This window comes from Otolemur garnettii, unplaced genomic scaffold (genome assembly GCF_000181295.1).
Source record: "Otolemur garnettii isolate 467f Iridium unplaced genomic scaffold, OtoGar3 scaffold00032, whole genome shotgun sequence".
Classification (NCBI taxonomy): domain Eukaryota; kingdom Metazoa; phylum Chordata; class Mammalia; order Primates; family Galagidae; genus Otolemur; species Otolemur garnettii.
In genome coordinates this window covers 15,502,930-15,522,160 of record NW_003852427.1, presented here as the reverse complement: position 1 = coordinate 15,522,160, position 19,231 = coordinate 15,502,930, and the positions used below count along the sequence as shown (strand labels likewise).

The 19,231-nt window shown below is 36.2% G+C and overlaps 1 protein-coding gene across 2 annotated transcripts in view; it reads left to right on the top strand.

Annotated features, from left to right (window-relative positions):
- LOC100955010 (phospholipid scramblase 4) overlaps nt 1-19,231 on the top strand; it is a 38,054-nt gene that overhangs the window by 3,230 nt on the left and 15,593 nt on the right. The window contains exons 1-4 of one of the 2 annotated variants that reach the window (XM_023513062.1): nt 8,979-9,047; nt 15,189-15,216; nt 16,418-16,528; nt 18,952-19,187. In XM_023513062.1, coding sequence (XP_023368830.1) covers nt 15,210-15,216; nt 16,418-16,528; nt 18,952-19,187 — 354 coding nt within the window. In that variant the 5' untranslated portion in view covers nt 8,979-9,047; nt 15,189-15,209. Of the gene's footprint in view, nt 1-8,978; nt 9,048-15,188; nt 15,217-16,417; nt 16,529-18,951; nt 19,188-19,231 lie in introns of those variants that run through there. The other variant, XM_012804932.2, reaches the window with a different exon arrangement.

Below are 19,231 nucleotides of genomic sequence, written 5' to 3'. Positions count from 1 at the left end.
AAAGAAAGAAAGAATACATCATAGGAGCTGAGAAATGTGACTTAAAATCTGTGGGTAAACCTTTCACCTTTGGTGAACATGTAGGTCTTTTTAGTTATGGATTCACTTTAAGAGAGTAGGTTGTCGATTTTTTTTTTTTTTTAGTTTTTAAAAGATTCAGAATATAAAATCCAGTGTACGTTTGTTGTAGAAAATTTAAAGAGGAAATATTGTTTATATTTTAGCACTTTTTATTCTTTTAAAAACGTAACTATTATCCAAATTATCTGACTGTATATTTAACATTAACTATAAACATTTTATGATTTTTAGAAACCCATTTGTGATCATATTTTTAAAGAATATGATTCTATCATGATGTTTCATTATAATGCACAAACCATTGTGCTAGGTATTAATGTAGTTTACAATTACTACTTTTTTCCATTCTATATTCTTTCTATGGGAATAAGAATGGATTGTTTTTAAAAAATCTTACACAGCATTATCTTGGAATGCTTTTGAGTTTGCGTAGACTACAGAGGAAATTTACTTGGTTCTACAAATGATATTTGAGAAGAAATTTGGGTAAGTATGGCATTTATAGTATTGATAAACTGAAGATTTAATTGAGTGTAAGTTTCCTATGGGAAGCGGATTTTTATTTGAGTAAGGGAAACTATCAGAGATCTGAGACTGATCTATTTTGGAGGGATGGGGAAGAATATATTAAAATCACCCGTTTTAACTTTATCATGAGATTGCAGCAATACAGCCACATCTTCAGGCTCCATTGCCAGTTCTAGCTCCCTTGATATTTCTATCACATCTGCAGTTATTTCATCGACTTCTAAACTATAAGAGGGCTGCAATCAACTTCTTCCAAACTCCTGTTAATGTTGATTTTTTGTTTGTTTGTTTGTTTGATTTTGCAATTTTCGGCTGGGGCTGGGTTTGAACCCGCCACCTCCGGCATATGGGGTCGGTGCCCCACTCCTTTGAGCCACAGGCGCTGCCCTTAATGTTGATATTTTGATTTCCTCCTATGAATCATGAATACTCCTAAATGACATCTACCATGGCGCATCCTTTCCCAAAGGTTTTCAATTTACTTTGCCCATATTTATCAGATGAATTCCCATACTTGGCAGCTGTAGCCTTACAAAATGTATTTCTTAAATAATAAGACTCGAAAGTCAAAATTAGTCATTGACCCATTGGGCTGCAGAACAAATCTTGTGTTATCAGGCAAACTTTAATCTTGTAAATTTTCATCAGAGCTCTTAGGTGGCCAGGTACATTGTCAGGGACCAGGAATACTTTTCCAGGAATCTTTTCCTGAGCATAAGTTTCAACAGTTTCTTTAAGGTACTCCGTAAACCATGTTGTAAACAGATGTGCTGTCAGCTAGGCGTTGTTGTTTAATTTATCTACAGTATACAATCAGAGTAGATTTAGCATAATTCTGAAGGGTCTTAGGATTTTGGGAATGGTAAATGAGCTTTGGCTTTAACTTAAAATTATCAGCTATATTAGTCACTAGCAAGAGAGGCTGTCCTTTGAAGCCAAGCACTGACTTGTCCTCTCTAGCTATAAAAGTCCTAGATGATATCTTCTCTCAATATGAAGCTATTTTGTCTACATTAAAGATCGATTGTTTAAGAGTCAGCATTTGTTACTAGAACAAACTTCTAAGTTAAGTGCAGTTTGTTGAATGGTTGCAGAATATCCTGTTACCTTTCATGTAATAATTTCTAGCTTAGTACATTATAGTCGTAGAACAAACTTTGAATGGTTTTAAGCCTTTGCAATATTATAAGGTTTTTTTTTTTTTTTATGACCCAATATGGTCTGTCTGGGTGAAAGTTTTGTATGTTGAAAAAATGGTTATTCTGATATTGTTGGGTGGCTTGTCCTACAAATGTCAATGTTGGCTGATGATTAGAGTGACCAGATTTTAACATAGGTAAGGCAGGACAACATGGCGGGGGCGGGGCAGGGACGGGCCAGAGCAGGGCCTGACAACAATGCAAACTTTGATAAGCAGTTCTCGATAATCACTTCTCAGCAATTATTTGTTATTATTACAGTTTAACATTGTAAAATTAACAAAAATAATATAAAACTCATATTCTGGTGAAATAGCCACATGGCAGCTGAAAACTCTATATTCTCTTGCTGTTCTCCCGCCCTTTCATGCATTCTTTCCAAAAATCAGGACTTTTTAAAAACGCTGTGGGATGTGGGACAAATTGTTGGAAAGCTGGACTATCCCGCCAAAAGGGGGACTTCTGGTCACCCTACTGATGATGCTTCCTGTTCTTCTAATATCATTCTGATTTTCCCTCTGCTATTCCTATGAATTACGAAGAGAGGAATGTCAGAGTCATCAGTGATGATTATGGACTTGTCATTTTCTTCTTTAAATTCTGTGAGGTTTTCCTTCATTTTGAAGGAAGCTCCATGGTGAGGAGTATTCACATTTAGGATTGCTATGTCTTGTGGGCAAATCGATTTTTTAAATTCTATGTGTTAGTCTTTCTTATCTTTAGTAATTTTCTTTTTTCTGAAGACTACTTGTGCTATGTTAATAAAAACAGTGAAGCATTCTTTTTTCTTTTGATGACCTTACTGAGGCATAATTCACATACCATAAAATTCACTAACTTATAGTATACAGGTCATTGAATTTTAGTAAATCCACAGAGTTGTGTGGCTATCACTACAATCTACTGTTGGAACATTTTCATAATTTTAAAAGCACAACCATAATTTTAAAAAGAAACAATAAGAATTATTCCTGGTTGCTCCTGGCAACCACAAATCTACTTTATGTCTTTATAGATTCATCTACCTTGGATTGTTGATTTATATGGAAGCATACACACCATGGATTTTTTTTGTACTGTCTTTCAATTAGTGTAATGTTTTCAAGCTTAATACAGGATGGAGTATGTATTAGCAATGAATTACTACATATAGGTAAATCATAATCCATTATAAGAATAAGTCACATTTTAAAATTTATCCCTTTCATCAATTAATGGACATTGGGTTGTTTACACTTTTTGGCTATTATCAGTACACTGATCGCTTCTCACTTTTTTGGCTAAGATCAAGTGTATCAGTATGTTGTTTTGCGAATTCATGTTTTTGTGAATTCACTTTTCTGATTTATTGGAATTCTGATTTATTCCAATTCTTGGAATAGAATTGCTAGATGATATAGTTAACCATATTAGCCATTACCTGTATTTAAGCTTTTGAGGAACCATCAGGCTGTTTTCCAAGTGAGCTATAATATTTTGCATTCCTACCAGCAGTTATGTCAGGGTTTCAATATCTCCAAAACCTTGCAAAAACTTGTTAATGTGTGTCTTTTTCTATTATAGCCATCCTAGAAGTTGTGAAGATTATCTAATTTTAGTTTTGGTCTGCATTTCTTCAATGACCAGTGATATGGAGAAGTTGTTTATGTGCTTTCTAACCATTCATATATCTCCTCTAGAGAAAGGTGAAGATCCTTTGGCCTTTTTTCAACTGAGTTGTATTTATTATTGACTTGTAATTGTTCTTTATGTATTCTGGATAAAAGTCCCTCAGATATATGGTTCAAAAATCATTTTCCCATTCTGTGGGTTGTCTTTTCATTTTCTTGATGGTGGTTGATCTTTGAAGCACAACCTTGATAGTGAATTTCTTCAATCGTTAGATAAATTTGGGAAGTATTGTTGTCTTGACCATATTGAAATGAGCTTGGCTTTCTTTTTATGTCAATCTTCTTTAATTCTTCTTTTTATTGAAACTATAAACCATTATGTTATGATTTCCAGTGCATAAGTCTTCTTATCCTTCTTTTGTGAAATTCATTCCTTAGGTATTTGTTCTTTTCGATACTATTGTGACTGGAGTTAATTAATTTCTTGTCTTGTCCATCGTCAGTGTACACAATTAATTTTTGCATAATGATCTTGTATACTGCCACATTGACAAACATGTTTATTAGTCCTAATAGTTTTTAGTGGATTTCTTAGGAACTTCTCTATGTAAGAAATGTCACATTTCTTTATTTATAATTTGAATGTCTCTTTTTTTTTTTCTAACCTAATTTTCCTGGCTAGAACTTCCAGTAGAATATTGAATAGAAGTGGTAACAGTAGACACTTCTCTTGTTTTTCATCTTAGGGAAAATCATCCAAACTTTCTTTCTTGAGTCCGATGTTCCCTGTGGAGTGCTTCATAGATCCCTTTTATCAGGTTGAGAAAGTCCTATTTTCTTTTTAGTTTGTTTAGTTTTTGTTTCAAGTTAGTTTCTTATAGAGAGCATGAAATTGTATCATTTAAAAAAATGTTCATTTATCCATTCTGACAATCTCAGTCTCTTACTTTTTATTTATTACTATTACCATTTATTTATTATTATTTTACACATTTGTTTATTTATTTATTTTATAGGGGAAGTGTTTCATGCTGTCACCCAGGCTAGAGTGCAGTGTTTTAATCATAGGTCCTTATAACCTCAAATTCCTGGGCTCAAGTAATCTTCCGACCTCAGTCTTCCAATTAGCTGGGACTACGTGCCCACACCATCATGCCCAGCTAATATTTAAAATTTCTGTAGAGATGAGGTTTTCCTCTGTTTCCCAGGATAGTGTCAAATCCCTCTGAAGCAATCTTTCCATGTCTCCCTCCCAAAGTGCTGGCATTATAAGTGTGAGCCACAGTGCTAGCTCACATCATTTTTAATGTAAATATTGATGTTTGCATTTATGCATGCTTGTACTCTTTTTTTATTCTACTGTGTGTTGTATCCTCCTTAGGGATGTTTGAACTTTTTTGAAATATTCAATTTGTTTTCTCTGTTTAGGATTGTGTCTTTGTGAATAGTGATTTTAGTGGTGCTCTAGAGTGATTTTCTCCCTCTCTTGTGGAGCTGGATATAGATATGGATGTAGATACAGATTCAGATATAGATAGACACACTTAAATTTTTATAGCATCATTATGTTAACACACTTAAAATTTTATGGCATCATTGTGGCATCATTTTACCACTTCAAGTGGAATGTAGAAATATTATCATCATACAAAGGTCCCTTTACACTCATTAATTTATGTTGTTATCACCTACAATCTTTGTGAACTCCTTTGGACAACTTGTAATTTTTCCTTTCTTCCTATTTTAAAGAACTTGAGAATAGTCTATTTTATTTAATCTATAAAATAGTTTACTTTATTTATTTATTTATCACCCCCATTTTATTTTTCTTTACTCCTGATCTTGCAGGTTTCCTTCTGCTATTTCCTATATTAATGGAAACTTTATTTATAAATTATTTTGACAGATCTGGTGGCAATAAATTCCCTTGGTTTTCCTCTACTGCAGAATGTCTTTATTATCCCTTATTGTGAAGAACATTTTTCCTGGACATAGAATTCTGGGTTGACAGTTGTTTCCTCTCAGGACTTTACAAACACAAACATTGTCTTCCATTCCTTCTGTCCTCCATCATTTTCTAATGAGAAATCAATGGTTAATTTGTTTGTTAATTTTCCTTTAATTAATCTGTAGATTTTTTTTTTTTTTTTTTTGCTTTCTTTCAGGATTTTCTCCTTGTCTTTTTAGTTCCCAGCAGTTTCATGATGACGTGTCTTGGAGTGGATATTTTTAGTTTGTCTTGTCAGGGATTTACTGAGCTTTGCACAGCCCTAGGTCTGTATCTTTCCCCACTTCTGAGACGTTTTTCAGCCATTAGTCTTCAGATGTTATTTTGTGCATTGCTCTGTTTTCCCTGTTGTTCTGATGCTCTAATAACAGTTGTGTTAGAACATTTGATATTGTCCCACTGATCTCTAAGGTTTTGTTCATTTTTTTGCTCAAAAATTTCTCTGTTCTTTATGGTAGATAATTTCTGTCCATCTGCCATTAAACTCAGTAAATTTTTGCATGTAATCTACATTTTTCTATTAAGTCTATTCAGTGAATTGTTAATTTTTGTTATCATACTTTTTATTTCTAAAATTTCCATTTGCTCTTTTCCCTATTTTTGGTTTTAACTTTGGTGGGAATTTCAATCTCTGTTTCCCCATTACCCCTTTTTGGAATATTTTTTAAATAGCTGCTTTAAATTGTTTGCCAGATAATTCCAACATCTCTGTCAGTTGTTGTCAACTCAACATATGAGTTGAAGTTTTTCTAGTTTTTTGTATATCCTAATTTTACATTATATTGTTGACATTTTGAGTATTATTTTATAAGATACTGAGTTTTGTTGAAATGCTCAAGTGTACTGATTTCTTATTGTTTTGTGTGGCAGCTGACCCACTTGAATTTAGCCATAAGTTCTGGCCAGTATTCTGTGTGTTATAATTTCAGTATGAGTCATTTTAAATTTATTGCCTTTCTATTCAGATCTGTCTTGTGTGTACATAACCCAGTGGCCAATGTGAGACCTGGGCAGGGTTCTTTTATTTTCCTTCTTACAATCATAGTTAGGTTCAGTCGTTTAGGGTCAGGTCCATGCATTCACTACTCAGAGCTGAGCTAAGAAGTTCATAAACAACTTTGTAGAAATGCTTTTCCCAGGTTCTGCCTATCCATGATCTCTTTGCTATACCAGTTTTCTGGGCCTATCCTTGTTGATTCTTCAGCCAGAAAAATGACGTCTTATTTTCCCTTTGCTACTGTGTACTTCCCCCAAATTTATTTGCCTTCAAGGCCAAGTTGTAGGAGCGTAGAGAGAAAAGAAAGGGCAACAGAGGTTTCATTCCATGCACATGGGGCTGGAGCTCCTTGTATCCAAGATTTCTTTCCTTCCAAATTTGCACAGCTGTACACCCTTTCTGATAAAATCATGATTTCTCCACTGTAGGATAGTCAGAGTCTAGGGCATTAGGAAAGGGAGGAAAGGAAAAAAAAAGATTTGTGAATTTTATAATTCTATCTGAGCACTTAGATCCCCTTTCCCCTGCTCAAGCCAGAATTAGAAGGCTTCTCCTGGTACAGTCTCTGCACCTGGTGCCTACTACTGTTTTAGTTTGCTTGAAACAGTATCAGGCCAGGGATACCAGAGGAAAAACGTGAAACTGATTCTGGATTGCTTCTACATCTTGTTTCCCCATGCTCCTGCTACTGTTTTATTTCCAGGGTCTTCTAATAGCTGCCCATTCATTCTGTCTGGGTTAGTAAATTGCATTCAGTGGAAGAGACAGTGTTGTATTACACCATCTTACCAATAACTGGAATAAACTGTATTTTAAAACCTTAACAAAACAGAAATTAAAAGGGATCCCAGCAGGAGGGCCTATTTCCACATTCTAGGGTGTAGTAGTGTATGTTGCAATACGTAGACAGGCCACCAGGTGGTACTGTGGTTCTCTTTAGGAGACAGCGCAGCCAGCAACATCTATGGTCCTTATTCCAAACTTAGTTGTCTTCTGTAATCATCTGATTGTTTCCTCAGCATTCAGACCCAGCAGGGTTGGGATCTTAAAGTTAACAAAAAATTTTCAAGGGCAGGTCTCACGGTGCCACTGGCCTCTAGTTCCTGAGGGTTGTGGCAGTCCTTCAACCAGTCCCAAGAGTGGCGTTCTGATCCTGGCAGGCAGAATTAAGACAGCTGTGCTTTAGGCTCCTGTTAAGACCTTCTCCTGACCTTCTCACAGTGACAGCCCCCTGACCTCTAGACCTTCTCAGTATGGGTACTTTGAGAGCCATCAACCCTATGGCAAGTCTACTCCAACAGGCATTCGAAGCTGGTTGCTGTGTACTGTTAAAGTCTGCTCACTCTTCCAACCTTTGAACTCACGTAGCAGCTTCCCCCAACTACTGAAAATTCCTAGATGCTTCCTTCCAACCAGGACCTCTGTGGGGGGTGGGGGGAGGGGCAGCCAATCCCAGCTGGTTGCAATCACTAGCCTAATTCATCAGATTTCCACTGCTCAGGATCATACATCTCACCACCTCCTCACTGTGCTCCTTGAGCTATGACTGGGTGAGGTCCCTGTGCCAGGTAATGCGAGGTTCTCTCTTTTTCCCCAGTCATTCTAGGAGAGCTCAGCTAAATGATCCTTCTGGTCTACCATCTTAAGCCACCATCTGTTGTACTAGATTTTTACAATACTGATTCTTTAAGCTACCATATAAGTTAAAATTCCACTTCTAAGAAACACATTTTTAATATTTAAAGAACTCAGAATCATATTTAATGGCATGATAATACGAAATGAGATCATTTTATATAGTTATTTCATTGCCAAAGTTTAAAGAAAAATAATAGTCACTACTGAGATATCCACTGACATATGGTTTAACTTTAAACTGAGTCTTTCCAGAAAGAAAATAGTTTATCAAATGATCTCCTACTTAAGTGACTTCATTGTAAGAAAATAGCAAAAGACATGTTTAATCACTAATGTAAACTTTATAGCATTAATCATAGTACCAGAAAGGTAAAATTAAAATGGAATAGTTCATATAAGTTGAGGTGAAGTTATTCGTACCTTATTAAATAGTTGTTAGTTCACAATGTACTTTTAATAATTTTTTTTTTGCCACGCATTCATGCATATACACAGAAGCATAAACATACACATGCACACACAGAGAGAGATTCACCAGAATTTCAAGGAGAGTTATTTGGGGAAAGTTGAATTAAGGGTATGTTCATTTCTTGATATTTCCTTTCTTGTATATTCTACCAATGAAGATGCATTTACTGTTGTAATCAGATGTGTGTATAATATTTTAACAGTTTAGCAACTTTTTTAGCAATCTGAATACAAAACTCCAATTCTGTCAATTCTGACACTACCTAGAGTTTGCACAGACTCTGAAGGCTTAAGGGCACAAATCCCCACCAAACTGCCCTCAATTCAGATAGCAGCCACCTGGTCTCTTGGCCTTGCATACTTCTGACCAATTAGCTATAAATGCAGGTGTTCCCATCATTCCCTCAGGTTTGATCATTTGCTGGAATGACTCACAGAACTCAGGAAAGTGCTCTATCGATGACTGAAGTTTTATTATAAAGGATAAAAGTCAAGACCAGCCAACTGAAGTGACCAAGGTAAGCTCTAGGAGAGCCCTGAACATAGAGCTTCCAATCTCCCCCTTGTGGAGCTAGGATGAATCACACTCCAGCACACTGTTTACCAGGCAGAAAGCTCACTGGAGTCAGTCTGTACTGAGGTTTCATGACCTGGCCATATAGTTGAAATCCATCTCAGGCTCCCCACCCTCCCAGAAGCCAGGCAGATATCACGTTACTCAAAGCTCCCATACTTTAATAGCACAGTTGGTTGTTATGATGTAACCAACCCTATCCTAAGTCATCTTCTTAGCAAAAACTCAGGTGTGGCCCAAGGCCCCACCAAATATAACAAAAACATTTCTATCAGTCATGAAAACTAAGGGTTTAAAAGTTACCACTCCAGAACCCAGGGCAAAGACCAGGCAAGTTCTTTGTCACACAACTCTAAGTTGCATATAAGTAAAATTTAATAGCTATTGCTTTTTATGGAGATAGAACAAACTAATGCATAATTTACCAGAGGCTAGTAGATATCTTTTTTTTTAAAGAAAAGTGTACATACATAGAACTATTACTGCCTTAACTTCTATTCACCCTGCCTGGATATTTTGGTATATGAGGTTTATAAAATTTTAACATTTGAAAAATATTAAATTTCTACTTAAGAGTTTAAAAAGGCTTTAAAATAACTATAATATTACTTCTAATTACTAACATATGTTTTCTCCCTTACATCTTGTGCTATGAAGTACTATACTAATATAGGCTTACATATTCAATTTTTCATAGTCCAGATTATGAAACAACTTCAACATTTATGCTTGAGGATGTCAAGTACATTAGATATTTTTAACTTTTGGAATGTGTCTTTCATATAATTGAAATCGTCTGCTCTTTTTAAAGCTCATTACTACATAAATAAATTCATTTGAATAATATAATTAATGCCATTATCCTGAACTGAAAGTAAATCCTGTAACTATGTAAGCTGTGGCTAGTAACTCATCTGGCTTTCATTTAGCTATAAGTAGGAAAAAGCCCTTCAGCAGTGTCTCCATTTTCTTCTTTGAAGATCCTTCCATTTTGAAAGTCATTTCAAACAGTGCTCATCATATTATGTTTAGAACCTGATTCACTGGACGTAGAAGGTGGGAGTTAGTGTTGTCAGCTCAGACCCCAGTGTAGAATGTACACTTGGGAGCTGAGTAATACATGTTGAAGGGATGAATGGCAGGCAGTTTTTTTTTTAATACTACATTTGAATACAGACATTTGTTCTTGGTCTCTTTATAAATTGGTATGTTTTACTAGTGAAATAATAGCAAAGATGCTAATTTATTGAGTATTTGCTATATGCTAGGCACTATTTTAAATAATTTTAAGTAATTTTTAGCAATTATACATTTGTGTCATTATATCATATAAATAATTGTTTTAGTCCTCATTATGGTTCTGTGAGGTTGAACTGTCATCATACCCATGGTACGAAGGATAAACTAAGAACAGACTAGTCACCCCAGGGTTCACACAGCTATTGGGTAGACCTAGGATTTGAATCTACAGCTGACCACTGTCTGAAGTATACTGGCATGCACCATTTAATATAGCCATCCAATCTTTTGCCCTTCCCCAGGTATGCTTAAAGTAGAGTTACAATGTTCAAGAGATATAATCTCGTAACAGTTACATATTAAATAAAAGTAGGGGATTGTGGTAGCTAGTATAGAACTTCGCAAGATCAAGCCACTTTTATCACCCTGCCAAGAAGCAGAAGAAATTGTTCAGACTGTGACTTCCTGGTTTCCTTTCCCTCCTTCCAGGACTGGAGGAACTGGAGGCACTGGAGACAGGCAGGACCCAGGTTTCCAAGCCTCGTGCCTGGAAAATTCTCATTTGTCCAGAGGCTATTTTTTTCCAGAGGACAGGACAGATTCCAATAAATACTCAACTGTAGAGAGCTGACCATCTTGGTGAGTTTGGTGATTGGAGTTTCAAATATCCTTGATGTGAGTTTTAGAACTCTGGCTGTATTGAGCTCTCTGGGTGTGTCATTATTTACAAGGGAAAAGTTGAAGAGCAATCACGTCACACAGCCGCTCTGTGGGATGCAGCGTGTTCCCATGCTAATGCTCTCTGGCTGCAGGATGCCAGGGAAGACATCCAGGCTGCCTTACCAGGCAGCACACCCCAGCCTCACCAGCCTCTGTCTCCTTTCTCTTTACTACATTGTGATCAGCTTAGATTCGTGCCCCTGTATACATCACAAGCCCTGAAAATGCCAAGCCCTCCACAGTTCAGAGCTCTCTGGAACCTCTAATACGATCTTGTTAGGAAGACACAGTCCAGTTTTCTAATCTGGTTTCCATCTGATAGAAAGCTAAAAGTCGGTCTTTTCTGCATTTGGCCCTTCTGCTGTTTTGGAGAGGCAGGGAAATCTGACACAATTCACTGGAGGTTAAGGAAGGATTGAGCCAACAACAAGCATGCTTGCACCAACTGAAAATTATTCTGTTTCACATAACATTTTGGCTAGAACTATATTGTAACACTTTATAAGAAAGGGAAGAGAATATAGAGAGGTGAAGAAAATAATCCCACCTGTCACAGGAGAAAGAAAGTAAACAGACTCTTTAAACACCTGAAACACTTATGTAGATGTATTTGCCTTTTATTTAAAGCCATGGACATTCATTGCTTTTGAAAATTTTACTGATTTTTTTTTTAAGTTGTTATTCAATCACTGAGTAAGATGTGAATTCTTAATTACTGCCTGGCATGTTGAGAACTGGTATTTTTCTTTGCACACAATATATTAGTCTCAAACATGTTTGACCATAATGATCACTTAGGACTGTGTTAAAAGTAAAGATTTTCAGGTATGGACTTCAGAGGTAGTTCATCAGGTTTGGAGTTTAGAATTCTGTATTTTTTTTTTCATTCTATTTTGGAAATAAAATATTTTAAAAATAATATTCAGATGTATTTCTTCCTCTAGATTCAGCAATTGTTCAATTTTTCCACATTTACAGTATACTAAGCAGTCAGCTAATTTGGGCTCTTTAACATAATGCAGTCAATAATCTTTTCTAAATCAGTTTCCATTGTGGTTCCTAGGTAGTTTGCAATCGTCAGACTTCAAGTAGTTCCAAAGCAATATTGGAACTCTTTCTATGAAATGGCTATCACAGCTGTCATCGTATAAGGTGTGACAATTAAGTTTGAAGACTCATCCTAGAAAAAGAGTCTTGCAGGGTGGATTCAGTGCTGGCCTTGGTGCGTAGCTTCCCAAGGGGAGTGCTTTAATGTTGACCATAGTGATATTCAGCATGGAGGTGCATAGGACTTTTTTTTAGAATGAGTTCATGAACTTAATTGCCAGCCCTTATATAATTGTCAGATAGTTATTGTTTATTGTAAAACAATGTCACATTTGTAAATACTTGTATTTATATTTAAATATATATCTACCCTTTTAAAAGGCTGATGACAATATATCACACCTATTCTCTTTATCATGTTAGAACTAGAACATGGTAGGAACTTAGAGCGCCTTGGGGGCCACTGCTAAATAATTGCTCCTCTTCACTTCTCCCTGACATGTCACCATTTCCATGAATTTTGCATTATTCATTCCCTAGAACTTCTTTTAATGTTTTCTCCATATACTTGTCAGAGTGTTTATATATCCTGGTATTGAGCATTCTTAAATATGATAAACTATATGAGTTCTTTGATTACTTGCTTTTTCTGTAAAGTACTGTAATGTTTACTTTCACTTTGGTTTATATGTACAGCTGAAGTTTGTTTTCACTATAGTTTAATATAGCATCATGAATGTGTACCAGAATTTACTTACACAATCTATCATTGATGGACATTAGACAATTTTTAATTTTTTAAGTATGCATAGTGGCATTAAGAACATGCTTTTGTATATCCTTTGTACTTGTGCAAGAGTGACTCTCAGGTATATACTTAGAAGCATGTAAGGTGAAAAGTTCTGGAAAACTGTGGTCATTTTCCTCAATAATACAGACTATTATCATTGAGGAATAAGATCAATACTTTGAACTCCTCTGGCTGGCCCAAATTAGGACTGACACTTTTCTATGCCCCGGAATACTTTCTTTAACCTCTTTGGATACAAAGGACATTGTATGATAATCTTCAGCTCCTTGGGTGAGTGGAGATGGTCCTAGGCACCCATCTTGGGAAAATAGTTAGTTCAGCTGGGAACCTATGTGGTGGCTCAAGTCATGGTGATTTTCACTGAGTCAACTAAGTCTCAGTGGTGTTCTGATGACTGAGTCCTATGGTGTTCTAATGCTGCTTTGACCTGTTCTGTGTTGATGACTTTTCACTCCACACTAACAACACCAATGACCACATTCTGTACTCTGATAAACAGAATAATGTATTGGATCACACATGGGTGTTGGATTTAAGAGTATTTGTCTTTAGCAGGGTTGGCCGTTTATGCACTGGAGACATGTTGTTATAATTAGAGATAGTATGTGAAAAGTGTTGGGCCCTTTGCCTAATACTTGATATGCAGTGAGTAAATTATAATGTTTACAGATGTTGTTTTCTTTGCTATTTGTCATTTCTCAGAAATCGGAAATTCAGATATACTGAAAGTCCCTTCTTGATAAATGACTTTATTTGAGGGGGGTGATTTAATCTAGAATATTTTAACTTCACTCTCATTGCTTTTTACAAATCTCATCTCAACTTCTATTGTCAACTCAACTCAACTTCTATTTCTCTGAGTTATTCTGATAATGTTCAAATGCACATTTTTTTTATTTACATGTATAAATTTATTCTCTTGGCCTCAGAGAGGGCCCTAAACATCATATGCCCCAGCTTAAATTTTTGACTCTTACCTTCCTCAATACCTACCATTTTGGGGCCATCCTCCGTTCTACTTCCATTGAAGGTATCACCATGAATTCAGTTACCCTGGGCTAAAACTGAGACCTCCCTCTGACTCTTCTCTTTTCCTTTGTCCGTCAGCAACTCCTATAAGTTCTGCTTCCAAACACCAATGGCTCTGAGCACTTCTAACCCTCTCTGGTGTCACGTCCCCAATCTGAACCCTACCAATACTCACTGGAATACAGCTGCCATCCCTCACTGCTCCCTCTTTCCACTCTCCCTCTCCCAGTATGTGGTATAGGTCAGATCTGATCACTCCCCTGATAACAATCCTGAAGACTTCTCATTACAGTTATAAAAACATGCCAAACCCCCCACACCTGGCTATCAGATGTGATTGGACCTCATCTTCATCTCTTACCTCAGTTCTCTTCCTGCCCCTTGGCTTAGTAAACTCTGACCTCTTTTTCTCTTTTTCTTTTTTTTTCCCTTGAATATTAACTTATTTTTATTTCTGTCTGGACCTTTTCACTTTCTTTCCTCTGGTCCTGAATCTCTCTCTACCAAAGATTTTAGTGTGAAACTTTCTTTTCATAGTCCAAATAGTTCTAAGGTCACCTCCTGGAAGAGGAGAATCTCCTAGAAATTCTCATTCACATTTTTCTTAAACATTTTAGTTTGTTTTCTTTATAACTTTGCTTTCCAAACATAAATTTAACTTTATACTTAAATATTTGTTGACTTTAAAAGAAAATCTTACCCCAGGGCTGGCGTGGTGGCTAACACCTGTAATCAAGCAGGTGGATTGCTTGAGCTCACGAGTTTGAGATCAACCTGAGCAAAAGTGAGACCTCCATCTCTAACAATAGCCGGTCGGTGCGGTAGGCACCTATAGTCCCTGCTACTCAGGAGGTTGAGGAAATAGTATCTCTTGAGCCAAGAGTTTGAGGTTGCTGTCAGCTATGAAGCCAAGGCACTCTATTAAGAGCAACAAAGTAAGATTCTATCTCAAAAACAAAACAAAACAAAACAAACAAAAAAAAACTTATCCTACAGGAGTATAAGCTTCAGAAGAGTGGTCAACAGAGTGTATGACTGGTTTATTGCTGCATTCTCAACATCTATTATTGTGGCCATTATAATATTATTATTTGTTGCATAATCAATGAATGACTGAATAAATGAAAGGTAACTGGAGGCTAAAAAAATTACAAAACATGTTTTATATATTACTGAGTACTAATAGTAACTATATAGTATGTGTATACTTTTAAATCATTAAACTGTTTTATTTTTCAGGATTAATTGTAATTCTTCAAAATGGCAGGTGAGTTGTGAATAGATTGGCATATGCTTTATTTTTAAATGTTAATTATATTACTTCCTTAAAGGGGGTCTTTATTTTGTTTTGGACTTTTTAATTATTTAGGATTTGGAGAACATAAATATATAAATATGTCTACATTTATTTATGTATTTATGCTTATGAACATTCTTATCTCTCTTTATTTGAAATGAATTAAAAAGGGACTTATAATAGCGCATAGGTGCTGACTGCTCTTTAGCATATGTGGGGAAAATGAGGGAAAGGAAAAGGAAGGGAAGGATGGCAAATCTTCAAAGGGAAATGATGGGAATTAGCAAACAATCTGAGGTGACATCCTGCCTTGGGAGAGGAGGGCTGAAAGAAGAGCCTGCAACACCGCATTTAAGGAATTTGTTTTTCTGAGAGATAAAAGTCAAACTAGTTGATTAGGACATTGAGAACTTCTCCCATAGAGAGTCTAGGGAGAAATTTCTCTAATTTCAAGAATAGGACAAGACGTAACCTCATGAAAGTGACTCCAGTCCCTGCTTTGCAGCAATTCTTCTGTCCTAGATTACCTGTAGAAAGAATTCAGTAAAAATGTGGGTCATTGGAGATGTGATCCGATTTCCTCTAACTGAACTGTGTGTAGCACTCTGCTTTCTATACTATTTTAGTATGTATGGTCTTATGTTCTGCTTATTTAGACATCAATTTCCAAAAAGGATTAGAGGAAAAATCCAATTCACTCTATCTATATATGTCTGTCTATTTCCTCACATTGTATAGTAGGCAAAAGATTTCTGAGGTTTTGTAAGGAATTTACTATTTACTACGTGGGTCAGCATCAGTTCAGCTGGATCACAAGCACAATATGCTTTTTATTTTTGATTTTATTAAAATTATTTTTATTTTTAATCTATGTACACTAATGAAATTTATTAATAGTTTGATGTCTACTGTAGGACTAATTATGTTTTTATAAGAAATATAAATGTCTGTTGAAGGTCAAAAACAAAAAGAAAATCTTGAAATCACCAAAAGAAAAATTACTGGTCATGTACAAGAGAACCCCCAAAAAATGTTTAAAAAAAAAGAAATATAAATGTCTTCATATTGATTATATTCCTTGATGCATACCAACAAGAAAAAAAAGAAAGCATTTTGTTAATATCATATTATCATTTCCTTTGTAAGTCATGTCTACTCTCTTTCTTCCAAGGTGTAGTCCCCACAGCTCCTGAGAAGTCGTCAGATGAAATGAAAAATGAGGCAACATTGCCAGATCTAAGGCCAGATGCCCCTCCACAATATAATTCTCATTTTGTGCCAGGTTGGTTAACTATTCATGAGGTATATTTTTCCCTCCACCAAACTATACAAATAATTAAAGTTGCTTTTTTAATTAAGTCATTAATTGAGTCAATAAATACATTTTGAATGTTGATAGGGTACCTAGTAGTACTATATGTTTTAGAACAGATTCATGTCTTCATAGGATTTACAGGTTATTGGTAAGAGGTTGTACAAACGCTGATAAAATTCTTTATATTCCATTATGGAAATATGAATAGACTGTTAGAAGGGAAAATAAAATAGCATCTAGGTTTGTTAGGGAATTGAGGAAAGCCTTATTTGAGGAAGTTAAGTGTTGTTATCATGATAATAATTTCAAGGTCAAAAATGAAGGGGAAGAGAATTCATAGAAAAAAAGAATTATATGTCCAAATGCAAGTGGTTATGCAGGTTGGTGTGAAGCCTTCATATGACAAAGGGCAGGAGGAGTGCAGAGAAATGGAAGCGAATGGCCTAGAATGCTGACTAAGAGCTTGTTGTTCTAGCAGATATTTTTATGAATGCACAACTCGCTGACAACACAGGAGAACAAGTGCATACACACTGCCAGTATACATTTGTTGGTTTTTAATAGTCATTTTGGAAAGCAAGTTGAAGAAAAACTAAAAACGTTCCTGCTTAAAACTAGAATCAGACAAGGACGTCCACTATCGCCACTACTGTTCACCACAGTGCTGGAAGTTCTAGCCAGTGCAGCCAAGCAAGAGAATGATATCAAAGGTATCTAATGGAAACAGAGGAGGTAAAGCTTGTCTCTTGCTGGTGATATGATCTTTTACTTAGAAAGTCCAAAAGACTCTTGGAAGTGATAAGGAAATATAGTAACAGCTTGGGATATAAAATCAATGTTTACAAATCAGTAGGCTTCATATATGCCAACAGGTAAGCTCAGATTCTAATCAGAGACACTATACCCTTCACAGTAGCTTCAAAGAAAAGGAAATCTTTTGGAATGTACTTAAAAGATTTGAAGGATCACTACTGAGAGAACTATGAAACTCTGAGAAATGAAATAGCAGAAGACATTAACAAATTGAAGAACATACCATGCTCCTGGCTAGAAAAAATCAACATTGTTAAAAAGTCTGTACTACCCAAAGCAATCTACAGATTTAATGCAATCCCCATTAAAATACTAACATCATACTTTGAAAAAATAGTTCTTCATTTAGTATAGAACTAGAAAAAATGCAAAGTCAATGCAATTCCACAAAATAAAAACAAATCTTGAGGCATCATGTTACCAGACTTCAGATTATACAAGTCTGTAGTGATCAAAATATCTTGGTATTGGCATAACAATAGAGGCACAGATCTATTCAGAACCTAGAAATTAAACCAGCCTCATGTTGCCATTTAATCTTTGGTAAATCAAATAGCAGCATGGGCGGGGGGAAAGAATCCCTATTTAATAAATGATTCTGGGAGAATTGTTTAGCCACGTGTAAAATACTGACACTGGACCTGGACCTGCACCTCTCACTGCTTACAAAAATTAACATATGCTCAATAAAAGATTAAATCTAAGATACAAATTGATGAAAAAAAATAACGCTAGAAGAGCATGTGGGAAAAACTCTTACCATATCAGCCTTAAAAAATTTATGAAGAAGACATCATTTGCAATTGCAGCCATGACAAAAATAAATAAATGTGACCTGGTTAAATTAAAAATCTTGTGCACAGCTAAGGACATAGTCAACAAAGTAAATAGACAACCTTCACAATGGGAGAAAATACATGTTACAATTCTAAGAGCTAATAATCAAAATGTATAAAGAACTCAAGCAAATCAATAAGAAAAGAGCAAACTATCTCATGAATCCCTGGGCAAGAGACATGAACAGAATCTTTTCCCAAGAGGATAGATGAATGGCCAACAACCGTGAAACAATGCTCCTTATCCCTAATCATCAGAGAAATGCACATCAAAATGACTTTGAGATGCCCCCTAACCCCAGTGAGAACAGTCCAGCACATCAAAATGTTCCAAAGTTACAGATGCTGGTGTAGGTCCAGAGAGAGGGGATCCACTTTATTTTAATGTAGAAAGTCATAATAACCCTTAGTAGATTATAATGTAACACTGGGGCTGGGCATGGTGGCTCACACCTGTAATCCTAGCACTCTGAGAGGCCAAGGCAGGTGGATTGCCTGAGTTCACAGGTTCAAGACCAGCCTGAGCCAGAGCAAGACCTTGTCTCTGAAAATAGCCAGGCATTGTGGCTATTTTATAGTCTCCAGCTGCTCTGGAGACTGAGACAAGAGAATGGCTGGAGCCCAAGAGTGTGAGGTTGCTGTGAGCTGTGATGCTATGGCACTCCACTGAGGACAACAAGTGAGACTCTGTCTCAAAAAAAAAAAAAAAAAGTATAACACTTTCATTTGTTTTGAACATAGGACCACCGGGAGCAGCGGTCCCTCCACCTGCAGGCTACCCAGGAGGCCTGCCTATGGGATACTATGGTCCACAGCAGCCCAATACCTTCCCCTTGGGCCAGCCAACTGCTAGTACCAGTCTTATCCAGTATCAGCCTGGCAGATACCCAATGCCGAATCAGCCTGTCGCAGTTGCGTGGATGCCAGGGCCACCTCCTGTGCCAAACTGCCCTCCTGGTCTGGAATACTTAACTCAGGTACTCCATGCACATGCAAATTATTTTCTTATGAAGTATGACCA